General features: G+C 47.1%; 1 protein-coding gene across 1 annotated transcript in view; it reads left to right on the top strand.

The window, feature by feature from the left end:
• Nucleotides 1-4,973: 4,973 nt before the first annotated feature.
• Nucleotides 4,974-12,192, top strand: part of EMILIN2 (elastin microfibril interfacer 2) — a 54,445-nt gene continuing 47,226 nt past the window's right edge. The window contains exons 1-2 of the mRNA XM_066247096.1: nucleotides 4,974-5,340; nucleotides 5,858-5,980. Of these exons, the coding sequence (XP_066103193.1) occupies nucleotides 5,207-5,340; nucleotides 5,858-5,980 (257 nt within the window). The 5' untranslated portion in view covers nucleotides 4,974-5,206. The remainder of the gene's footprint in view (nucleotides 5,341-5,857; nucleotides 5,981-12,192) is intronic.

A 12,192-nucleotide genomic window follows, 5' to 3' on the forward strand; every position in this document is an offset into this window, starting at 1 on the left:
GATAAAAACTAAAATGTAGACACATACTTCTTTCACAGTGGTGGGTTCAGGATAATTAATTACCACTTATAGCTCATAGAGATGGTATTCAGGGAGCAAGATAATATTGAGAGGTTCTGGTTGGGGTGCCCTGAGGAGTCTGCAAAAGGAGATGACTCTGTCATTTCAAAGTATGCCATCTTAGATGCAAAAAGAAAAGAGACAGGCGCACTTCAAGTAAAGATTAACCTTTGTCAAGGGAGCTACAGGCCAAGGATGGACTACCGGCCATGACTCACTCTCGGTTAAGAATTTTTATGTTCAGATCGTTTTCTGTGGTTACTTTCAGTCTCTGAGTTTGTAGGGCCTCCCCTGCAGGCCTCCCTGAGCTCGTCAGGTTGAGTTTGTGTTCCCATTTTGTCTACACCAGTGAGAAAAAGAGCCAGAGCATGCGGTCGGAACCACCAGCAGCACTGGGAAAGGCGACGTCTCTTGTCCTAGAGTTTACAGGCTCTTTTATGGAAACAGTTTGGGGGAGAAAGATGGAAGGTGTTTTGAAAGACTTTACACGGCTACAGATAAAGAGGTTAGAGAAGGTGAATCAGGCCTAATTTGGGGATAGGTGCAGAGCCCCCAAGGAAGAGGTGTCTGGTCCTGTGGATTGGTGGTAGACAACAGTCTGGGAAGTTCATGCATAAGCAAGAAGTGGAGGCTCCAGAGTGTAGTGGCGCCGGGCTGTTCTCTTTAGGTTATCCTGGAAATAGTCATCTGGAAGTTAATTTAAAGTTCCAACATATAGTCAAGAATGCAAGCAGTTTTGTTGGTTTTGCCCTGCGATTGTTAACTGATTAACCTCTGCTGTCTCTTCTTCCAACAATCCTGCCTGCTATAATTTAATTAAGGATACCTCAGAATTTTTTCTTGTCAATAGTAAATGGGATATTTGCAAATAAGTAAGTTAAGAAAAATTGAAGAGAGCAATTGTTTGTTCTGTTCAACCATATTTGAGCAAAGCATTTAACAAGACAGTTAGTTGTCGAGTAGCTGTTGCTTGTAAATTTGGAAGTCTGAGGACTCATTGAATTTATTCTGAAGGTGCCTTGTCCAATGAAATGCCTATGGCAAATGGAGAAAGCAGTGCAGGATTGCATAAACTGAACCTTAGCATTCCAAAACAGTGACCAAGCTCGACAGTACAGCCAGTTAATTATTTTCAGAGAGATTTCTGTGTCTCTTTCCCTATAAAACTGCATTTTTTTTTAATAAAATGAAGAGCATCATATCATTAACTTAAGAATGGGTAAAACATTTTCTTAGAGTATATTGCTTTAAAATAAAAATTTACTCAAGATATACAGTCTACAAGGACATTCTTTTTCCATCATTAGATAAGCAGAACACAGACCGCAGTAAAGACACCTAAACGTACATCTAGAAATCAGGGGGAAATTTTTTTGAGTTCTAGAAAGTTGAGGAGAAAAGGGAGTCACAGACTAAACCTGGCAAGCTCAGGGAGGCCTGCATGGGAGGCCCTACAAGCTCAGAGACTGAAAGTAACCACAGAAAATGATCTGAACATAAAAATTCTTCACTGAAAGAAAGTCGTGGTGGATATTCCATCCTTGGCCTGTAGCTCCCTTGACAAAGGTCCATCTTTACTTGAAGTGCGCCTGTCTCTTTTCTTTTTGCATCTAAGATGGCATACTTTGAAATGACAGAGTCATCTCCTTTTGCAGACCCCTCAGCACCCCAACCAGAACCTCTCAATATTATCTTGCTCCCTGAATACCATCTCTATGAGCTATAAGTGGTAATTAATTATCCTGAACCCACCACTGTGAAAGAAGTATGTGTCTACATTTTAGTTTTTATCTCATCCCAGAGATTTCCCCTCTTTGCTTTCTCTGGTCCCTTAATCTACCAATGGATTTCATGTGACCCCCTTAGCCTCCTCCTTCGATTGTAATGTATAAAATGAACTGCAAAGCTGCTATTCTTTTTTTTTTTTTTTTTTTTCATTTTTCTGAAGCTGGAAACAGGGAGAGACAGTCAGACAGACTCCCGCATGCGCCCGACCGGGATCCACCCGGCACGCCCACCAGGGGCGACGCTCTGCCCACCAGGGGGCGATGCTCTGCCCCTCCGGGGCGTCGCTATGTTGCGACCAGAGCCACTCTAGCGCCTGGGGCAGAGGCCACAGAGCCATCCCCAGCGCCCGGGCCATCTTTGCTCCAATGGAGCCTTGGCTGCGGGAGGGGAAGAGAGAGACAGAGGGGAAAGCGCGGCGGAGGGGTGGAGAAGCAAATGGGCGCTTCTCCTGTGTGCCCTGGCCAGAAATCGAACCCGGGTCCTCCGCACGCTAGGCCGACGCTCAAAGCTGCTATTCTTGAGAGCATTTTATTCATCAAGATTTTGCTTCCCGGTAATAGTCATTAGTTTGGCTCAAATAAACTCATGAAAATTCTCTATAGGTTTGGACATTTCTTTTTTTTTTTTACAGGGACAGAGAGAGAGTCAGAGAGAACAGATAGGGACAGACAGGAACAGAGAGAGATGAGAAGCATCAATCATCAGTTTTTCATTGGGACACCTTAGTTGTTCATTGATTGCTTTCTCATATGTGCCTTGACCGTGGGCCTTCAGCAGACCGAGTAACCCCTTGCTCAAGCCAGCGACCTTGGGTCCAAGCTGGTGAGCTTTGTTTAAGCCAGATGAGCCCGTGCTCAAGCTGGTGACCTCGGAGTCTAGAACCTGGGTCCTTCCGCATCCCAGTCTGATGCTCTATCCACTGGTTTGGACATTTCTTATATCAAGGTAGCAAAGACAAAGAAAGAACAAGGTGGAAAGCTCAGGCTAGTGTTATGACTCTTGATCACATCCTAGATGCAAATTTTCTTCATCTTGTTACATGTCTTGTGCCCAGATGATTGATCATGGTGGTGCGAAAGTGTGCCTGCCTGCTGTCTCTGTAAGGATCACCCGTCCTCCCACCTGGGTGTCCTGGGGCCCAGCAAGCTCACTGCTTCAAGAGAAGTACCCCCAAGTACAGAACCTGATGATCATCTTTTATCATGACCAAGAGCGAGGGAATGAATGTTGTGAAGTAGTTCTACTTTGCATTTTTTGCTTTAGGTAAGTTGGTCACATAATCAAGAGGGTAAGTTACTAATGGGGCACTTTTTATTTTGAAGCAGAAGAAATTCCTTTAGATTGGTACAGGAAACTGAATTTTCAAGTGCTCAAGGTTGTTGGCAGCTTTTAAAGAATTCACACATGCCTGACCTGTGGTGGCGCAGTGGATAAAGCGTCGACCTGAAATGCTGAGGTCGCCAGTTCGAAACCCTGGGCTTGCCTGCTCAAGGCACATATGGGAGTTGATGCTTCCTGCTCCCCCCCCCTCTCTGTCTCTCTCTCCTCTCTCTCCCTCTCTGTTTCTCTCTCCTCTCTAAAAATAAATAAATAAATAAAATTTAAAAGAAAAAAAAAAGAATTCACACATCTCAACGAGAAGTTGGTCCTCAAACTTGGGGACTAGAATGCAGCTTCTTACTGTAACTTTTATTCAATGGAAAACATAGACTTGACTTGATCAGTTCGACCTCAGTCTCAAGTTTGAGAACTACCTGTATCGAAGAGAAGCCATTGTTAGGAGTTAGTTTTAGATATATTCACACCTGTGTTTCCTCCCCTTTTTTTCCTTTTGTCTCTCTCTTTTGTGTCTGTGCTGTTTCTTCCCTATGACACTTCATGAACAAAAATGGTGTTAGGATGGGGAGGATAGTGAAGTCCCACAGAAAGATGCAGATTGGTTATGCAAGACAGCTCTTCATTCCTTTTGGTTATTTTCCCCTTAGGATGGCTCTTTTGCAGGCTGGGTTGCCTTTAGTTCATTATTTGCATGATCTGCCATTGAGAGAGTTCGTGGATGGACTATGTCCTCACATGGTATAATTTTGTGCTTCAATCTTGCAAAGTTTCTACTTAGCAAACTTTTGTCCATTTGCAGATCCAAAGGCCCAATGTTCCCCATCGAAGCATATTAGAAATAAAGTGAACCAATGGCTCAATGGAGTAGAATAGGGAACACAGCAAAGCCTCACACTCAGCAGCGCCCTGTTAGCTCACAGACATTACAGTTAATCTACGCAAATAACCGCACTCCCGTGTTCAATAGATGCAGCAAGTAAAGTCAAATACACAGCTCTCTCCCACACCCAGAGAACACAACCCTTTGGTCTGGATTTTATGTAACATTATTCTGTGGAGTTGCTTCATCCCCAAAAGAAATTGGTAGAAATGATTGTAACTCACGAACAGGCAGAAGATAATGCACGCACGTGAAAAGACAAATGGCAAGCTGTGTCTGTACTGTTAAAAATCTAAGGCGACTGTTGTGGAGTAAATGGCTTTCCTATCGGTAGCGAAGAAAAGTTCAGAGGAGAACATCAGAAGCAGAGACTGAGATGGCCTTTTAACGCGAGTGGTGTAGTGTGTCTGTTAGAACCTGGGGCTGTCGCTTCCACAGAGCCCTGCTGCCCCGCACGCTGACTCGGAAAGTTAAAGGGATGGATGAGGCAGAGTTGGGCGAAGAAAAAGAAGAGGACCCGCGATCATTTCCCCATAAAGTCTCCTAAATCCAAATGCGGGAGATTGGCCGCGTCCTGCCAGAAGAGGAAATCCGAGTCGCGTCTGAGACAGGACTGATAAAGATGTCCCTCTTTCACCCCGGGAAGCCAGCACCCAAGCACGACTGAGGACCGCGACCCGCCGGCTGCGGCAGCTTCCCGAGGGGCCCGGGGCGCGCCTGTGGAAGGTCGGAGGCGGAGTTGCCTGGCTTCTGGGAAGAGACCAAAGGAATGAGTAATTGGAAATTCTGTAACATAGACCCTTCTCCCAAACCCTTTAGCCCTTTCACCCCAAACCCCCTGCTGCGAGGCAAGGGGACTGGAGACAGGGAGTCGTGGTGGAGGGAGAGTCGTGTTTCGGAGAGGGAAGTGAAATAAAGAGGGCGGCACCCGGGGGGACCTGTGCGTCATTGAGGGACCGCGGAGAAACGCGGGCTCCCGGGGTGGAAAAGGAGAAGTGGGAGCGAGAAGCCAGAGGGGGCGGCCGCGGAGCGCGGTGAGGGCGCCGCGAAGCGCCGGAGCCTCCTGCCTTCTCCCGCCGCGCCCCGCCGCGCACGGGCCGCCCGCAGCCCCGCGCGCTCCCCGCGACAGCTGTGCGCAGAATGTGGCCTCGGACACGGCCCCGGCCCCGCGCGTCCTGGCTCTGGGCGCTGGCCCTGCTGGCCTGGGGCGGCGTGGGACTGTGCCAGCCCGGCTCGCAGCTCAGACACCCCGCGCGGCCCAGTGCCAAGAACAAGTAAGTGTGGGCCCCTCTTCTCGCCCCAGGACGGCGACGCTCCTTCCCAGAACTCCCGACCTGCTTCCTTTTCCCGGACCCGCGTCCGGGCCCCGAAACTGCCCTGCCAGAGGTGACGAGCAACAGCCGGAGGCCCCTTCGGGCCGCCCCAGAGCGACACCTCTTCCCAGGTGGCCGTGCACTCCGTGGTCGGCGCGGGGCCCCAGGTGACCTCGCCGGAGCCTTCAGCTGTGCTGCCCCCGGGGCGCGGGGCGCTGTGGTGTCCCGCAGAGCAGGACGATCAGAAAACTCCTGCCAGGAACTACAGGAGCCCCTGGGCCAGGGTACTCGCCTTCGTAGGGAGAAGGTGCCGGGTCTTCCCCGGCGCGTCCGCGCACCTCCCCGGGGTCGGCTTTGTGGGGCTCGCGTCCCCGCAGGAATCCCTGACCCCGGCTGCGTCTGCCGCCGTATCACCTCGTCCCCTCTCATCCATCCTCCTTCTCTGGGTGCCCATCTGCCCCTCTCTCCTTCACCCCAGGAACTGGTGCGCCTACATCGTGAACAAGAATGTGAGCTGCTCTGTGCTGGAGGGAAGTGAGAGTTTTATTCAGGCTCAGTACAACTGTGCCTGGAACCAGATGCCCTGCCCGTCGGCGCTAGTGTAAGTTCTGCAGCGGAGGAGCGGGCGGGGGCGGGGACCCGGGGCGGGGCGGCGAGGGTGGGGTCCGCGCGGTGGGCTCCGGTCGGTACGCAGATCTCTTCCAGAGCGGGTGTCAACTCTGCCGCTGAAAAGTTTGAGCGCTGAGCGGGGTCCCGGGCACGCCAGGGCATTTAAGAAGCGTGTGTTGCCCTGAGCGAGCGCTGAGGATGAGCAAGACTTGCTTTATGATCGTCAGGGCACAGGAGTGGGATGAACAAAACCCCCACCCCCACTTCTCTCTCCAATTTTATTACTAACATATGGCAGCTGGACCTAATCAAATTCGTATTATGTGTTCTGGGGCATACAGAAATTCCAAAATGTATACTGCAAGAAATGTTTAAGTGTAGGGTTAGCTGAGTGTCGTAAAACAGACGAGTTTTGTTCCAATGTCCCTATGCCTCTAACCTCTTCTAGTGTAGATCTCTAACGTCCCAGGAGTAACTGGCTTAAAAGTGTGTCGTTGTTGTGTTTTTCAAGTTAGATTTGGGGACTGGCTAAGAGGTGATGATGAGAGAATGGTTCTTAAAGACAAAGGGGAGGAATTAATCATCTTTTTGCTTATAAAGATTTCACCATCCTAAAAGAAAAAAAAAAAAGAGGAAGCAATGCAATAAATAAAGTACAGGGTTTGTTAAATACATCACACTCATTCAATGGCCATCCAACAAGTCTTTGTGTTCCCGTGTAAGTCAGATATCAGAGGATGAGCCCATTTGAAGAAATAGCTGTTGGAGAACACATGTGATGGTTGAAATTAATTGTTTTCCCCTAAGAATAAGTTGTTTGTCTTAGAGCACAGTTGTCATTACAGCAAAGAAGAATAGCCAGTAGGCGGATCTGTCTTTGGCAAAGCAAAGGGACAGATAGAAACTTGTACTCCAGAAGCCTCATTCCAGAAGACAGATGAACCTTCAGGCATGTGAGGTGCAAGTGGTCCCTAAATCACTGCCACCCCCCCCCCCCCATGGCTGTAGTGCTAACTGCAAACAGGAAAGGGATAATTCCTCTTAGGTCATGACTTAGAAGAGATTCCCCACTTTTTAATATACAGAGAACCAGGCTGAAGTGGAATCCCTGGCTGTCACATTGGGTTTGGTAGATTGTCAGAGAGGCGCATCTCTAGTCAGTACTGTGCATACCTCACAGTCTAGGGTTAGCAGTCAGCGGATTCAAAGCCAAGTAGGAATTTTATACTGTGGTGGAGACATGGAAGTATTCATACAGTTTGAATTGATTTCATAAAATTAGATTGGTTAATCAGGAACGTTTCGTTTGTTTTACACAAGAATAGGATTTTGTGGCTCGCTATAACCTTAATATTTACTTGTGACAACTCAGAAATAAATTTGTCACCTGGGGAGGTAATACTTTTCATTTCAATGATATTTTTTTAACACTCTGAAATTATTTTAGTGCTTGGAAAATTCAATAACAATTTAATTGTTGTATTTGTATTAAACTTAATGAAATAAATCCTCTGTCCTCAGCAGCAGGTTAATGAAAGACAGGGAGAGTGTAATTTTGCCACCCAATAGGAAGGACAGCAAATGTTTATATTGTTTTATTAAACAAAATTGAAATAAGTGATCTTGGTATTTTTCTTCAATAATAACCATGTAAACGATTCAAGTGTGTTTTTACATTATTTTTTTTACAGGGACAGAGAGAGAGAGTCAGAGAGAGGGATAGATAGGGACAGACAGACAGGAACAGAGAGAGATGAGAAGCATTAATCATCAGTTTTTCGTTGGGACACCTTAGTTGTTCATTGATTGCTTTCTCATATGTGCCTTGACCGCGGGCCTTCAGCAGACCGAGTAACCCCTTGCTCGAGCCAGCGACCTTGGGCTCAAGCTAGTGAGCCTTGCTCAAACCAGATGAGCCCACGCTCAAGCTGGTGAGCTCAGGGTCTGGAACCTGGGTCCTTCTGCATCCCAGTCCAATGCTCTATCCACTGTGCCACCGCCTGGTCAGGCTGTTTTTACATTTTAAGTTACTGCATTGAAAGTGAAGTTTAGCCTGACCAAGCAGTGGTGCAGTGGATAGAGCTCGGACTGGGATGTGGAGGACCCAGGTTCAAAACCCAGAGGCTGGCAGTTTGAGTGCAGGCTCATCTGGCTCACCAGCTTGGGCATGGCATCTCTGGCTCGAGCAAGGGGTTGCTTGGTCTATTGTAGCCCTTTAGTCAAGGCACATATGAGAAGGCAATCAATGAACAACTAAGGTGCCGCAACAAAGAATTGATGCTTCTCATCTCTCTCCCTTCCTGTCTGTCCCAGTCTGTCCTTCTCTCTGTCTCTCTTTCTGTCACACAAAAAAAGAAAGTGAAATTTAAAAACTAAAAATAGTAAGATAAAAGTAAATAAATAAAAAAGACTATTTTAGCTGATTAAGCTGAAGATCTTGAAATTAAGCTGCTTATTCAGTCCTGGCCTTTTTCTTTCCGTTTCTTTAGAGACAGGAAAGGAATAATTTACCTTATTATTCAACTACTAAGTGTTTCTTATATTTTGAAGATTAGTAGATGAATGAAGACAAAGGGAGAGACATTTTAAGAATGTATTTAAAAGATAAGGTATGGCTGTTTGGCACGAATTCCCCAGGTTTTCTGATGAGTCCAGAAGCCTGAGTAATTTCTCTCAACTTAGAGGTACTGTCAGGTGAGGTCTTCATTACTCAAACCTTAGACCATGAGATCTGTGGACATGAAGGTGCATGAGGGACGCTTTCTCGGTGGTGTCAGAAGCACAGGCACACCTTGTTTTATTGCACTTCACAGGAATTGCATTTTTTACAGAGGGCAAGACCTTCCACCAGCAAAAAGATTACATCTCGCTTTATTGCAGTGCTCACTTTATTATGGCGATCTGAAACCGAACCCACCATCTCCGAGGTTTGCCTTATAGGACTGGAGGCTGGTTAAGATGCTGGAGCTAGATCAGAAAGCTTACTGCCTATGTTTCCTTCTAAGATGCTTATGGTTTCACGACTTACATTTAAGTCTTTTATCCATTTTGAGTTTGTTTTTGTGAATGGTGTAAGTTGGTGGTCTAGTTTCATTTTTTTTGCCAGTATATGTCCAATTTTCCCAACACAATTTGTTAAAGAGACTGTCTTTACTCCATTGTAAGCTCTTACCTCCTTTGTCAAATATCAATTGTCCATAAAGGTGTGGGTTTATTTCTGGGTTCTCTGTTCTGTTCCATTGATCTATATGCCTGTTCTTATGCCAGTACCAAGTTGTTTTGAGTACAATGGCCTTGTAGTATAACTTGGTATTAGGAAGTGTGATCTCCTACTTTATTCTTCTTTTTCAAGATTATTGAGGTTATTCATGTTCTTTTTTGGTTCCATATAAGTTTATGTTAAGTGAAATAATTCAGTCAGAGAAAGAAACATATCATATGACCTCACTCATCTGAGGAATCCAAGGAACAATGAGAACTGAGGAATGAAATTAAACCTGAAGGGAAGGGGGAGGGAGGTGTTGGGAGAGGGGCAAGGGAGATGTTGAGGGGGATACGGGGGAGGGATGCATTAGGGAGACACTAGAATCTATGTAAACACAATAAATTAAATTTAAAAAGATGTTAATAATAAGGAAAATGGAGAACTCTGTACTTTCTGCTCAACCTTTCTTTAAACCTAGCATTGCTCAAAAAATAAAGTGTAATTAACTTTACAAAAAAAAAAGATGCTGGAGCTAGAAATGCAGTTTGGTACTTGGTGACAGTCGATTGCCTGGGAGTGGCAGGTGTGACTAGCGAGGCCTTGATATGGTTGGAGCAGAGCTGGGCGGTTACCGGCCGTGGAGGGAGAGGAGGAAGAGAAGCCAGAGACGGAGCAAAGCCAAGATTTGGGGGGAGTGAACTATGTCTTAGAGACCCCAGGAGGAGAGGCCCAGGAGGCAGAGGGGCCCAGGGGGCCAGAGGTGTTATCGAGCAGGAAGACTTGCTTATGCAGATGGAGGCAGTTTCAGTTTCTGGAGCTCCTGTGAGATTAAGATGAGGATACCCAGTTATCCAAGAATCAAAGGTTTCAAAGACTTCGGTGGATAAAGGGAGTTGACAGTAGCCAAGCAGGTGGAGAATTACTTCAAGAGAGAACTGCATGTTTCAGCAGAGACGTGACGGAGCCGAAGGGAGAGACTGAATGTGCTCTGAGGTTGAGGTGGGAACTGGCTGGGAAGCGAGGGCTTTGCTGGGGAAGTTCACACAAACAAGGGGAGACCATGCCTGGCTGCGTCCCTGGGTGCTCACCTCCATGGGCAGTTCCAGAGAGTGACAGTGCTCCGTGTGCATATAGGAGGAGCCTTAGCCTCCAGATTGCAAACTGCGTATCAGTAAGTGAACCAGGAGCAGAGGTTTTCATATGCTATGTGGGCATTATGAACATTCACTTTTCTGAAACTATAAAGAACCTTATGTTAGGACTTTTCATTCTATATATTTTTTAATTCTGGCGACAACCCTTCAGGAGGAATACCATTGTCTCCATTTTACTAGTGAGGAAATGGACAGGAGATATTCCCTGGCTTGCCTGTGGTCACAGGATGGTAAGTGGCTGAAGCTACTTCCAGACCCAGGGCTGCTGGCCTCTGGGGACTGCCTCTGTCCCTAGGGCAGTGGAGAATGCATTTGTTGTGTGTATCACACAGTACTCAGCTATAAAGAACACATCTTCCTTCATTAAGGCAACTTCCACATAAAAGTGATTGAGATCTGTTTGGAAGGTTCAACACAGTATCCCAAGCCCGACTTGGGGAGACTGCCTCTCTGGAGTGCGTGTTGTGACATGATGAGCCCTTTTATCTTCACTGCCTTCCATCTTTACAGCAACCCCCGGAGGCGTTATCCCCATTTCGTAGAAGGGCATGTATTGTAGTTAAAAAGTAGCAGAGCCTGGGTTCAAATCTAGGTCTGTTTCTAGTGTTTCCAAGCCTTGGGCTCTTCCTGCTGCACGCACCTATTGTCCCTCACCCTGAGATGGGCAGCCCGACAGTGTGTATGTGTGAGGCCTGCCCCAGCACTGGGACTCCCACACCTCTGTGAGATGGGGAGGGAGGAGGCCCCTCCAGGCGGGCTGGTGGCGAGCGGGTGTACCAGTAGAAACAGCACCATCTTTCTTCTTCTTGGACTAGGCGTTGTTTCCTTTAATGCATCATTCATGCCTCATGGTGGTCATTCCAGATAATTATACAACCTCCCACTCAGCTCGCAGTGGTCCAGCTGATTGACGTCAGCATTGGAGATGTTTGGGGGCGTCCTGGGTGCAGAGCAGCTGCCTTGCTGAGGCCTTGTTGTTGGAGCGAGCTGAGGATCCCAGATGTGAGGCAGGATTATTCCCCTGCATTGGCTTCCCTTCCAGCTCCAGGCTGAGGCTCTGCAGGTCTGGCTGCAGCTTCCTGCTCGCTGACACCACAAACCCACGAGGGCTTATCAGCATCTACCCAGCCCTGCCCCACCCCCTTCTGGGGTATATTGCATCTTGGTGAAATTTTTCCTATTAGCTTTTTTTTTTTTTAAAAAAAATGTCATCAGTCGAGGGATCTGAATGAGGCCAACTGAAAGAAACTGTACTACCATAATAACACAGACTAGGAATTTGCGAATGTGTAGCAGGTGTGAGCTCAAAGTGCTGAGTCTCCAGAGCACCTGTAATCCTCTGATTCCAGTGGGAGCAGATGGTCATTCCGTTGGAAGAAAAGCTGTCTATTTGGAAGTAATCTCAGCCAGGAAATGTTTTTTGGTTTGTTTTTTTTTAAAACTAAGAACACTCAGGACTTGGGGAGGAAACATAAGGGCTTGCATATTCTAGAGACAGTTCTATACTTTCTGCGTCTCCAGGGACAGAATTCTGTTTCATTCAAACAAAGTCTCTGTGTGTATAGCTTTGGGGGATTTTTCCCCTCCGAAGCTTTTAGACAGCTTGCGCTCAGTTGGCTGTTAGGAGCCTTTCTCCTGGGTGCTGAGGAAAACTCGAATGAATTGATTAGGTCTCTGGGAGCTTGGGAAGACACTTGTGAACACGTGCTCGGAGGCACCAGACCCCAGACCCTGGGCTGTGACTGGTGTGCTTCCCGCCTTGGGTTTTCCATCCTGATCTGCCTTTCATGCATCTCCTGAGCTTCCCTAGACACCCTCAGACTTCCCTTCAAGCTTCTTTGACCT

Source organism: Saccopteryx bilineata, chromosome 11 (assembly GCF_036850765.1).
Source record: "Saccopteryx bilineata isolate mSacBil1 chromosome 11, mSacBil1_pri_phased_curated, whole genome shotgun sequence".
NCBI classification, from domain to species: Eukaryota; Metazoa; Chordata; class Mammalia; order Chiroptera; family Emballonuridae; genus Saccopteryx; species Saccopteryx bilineata.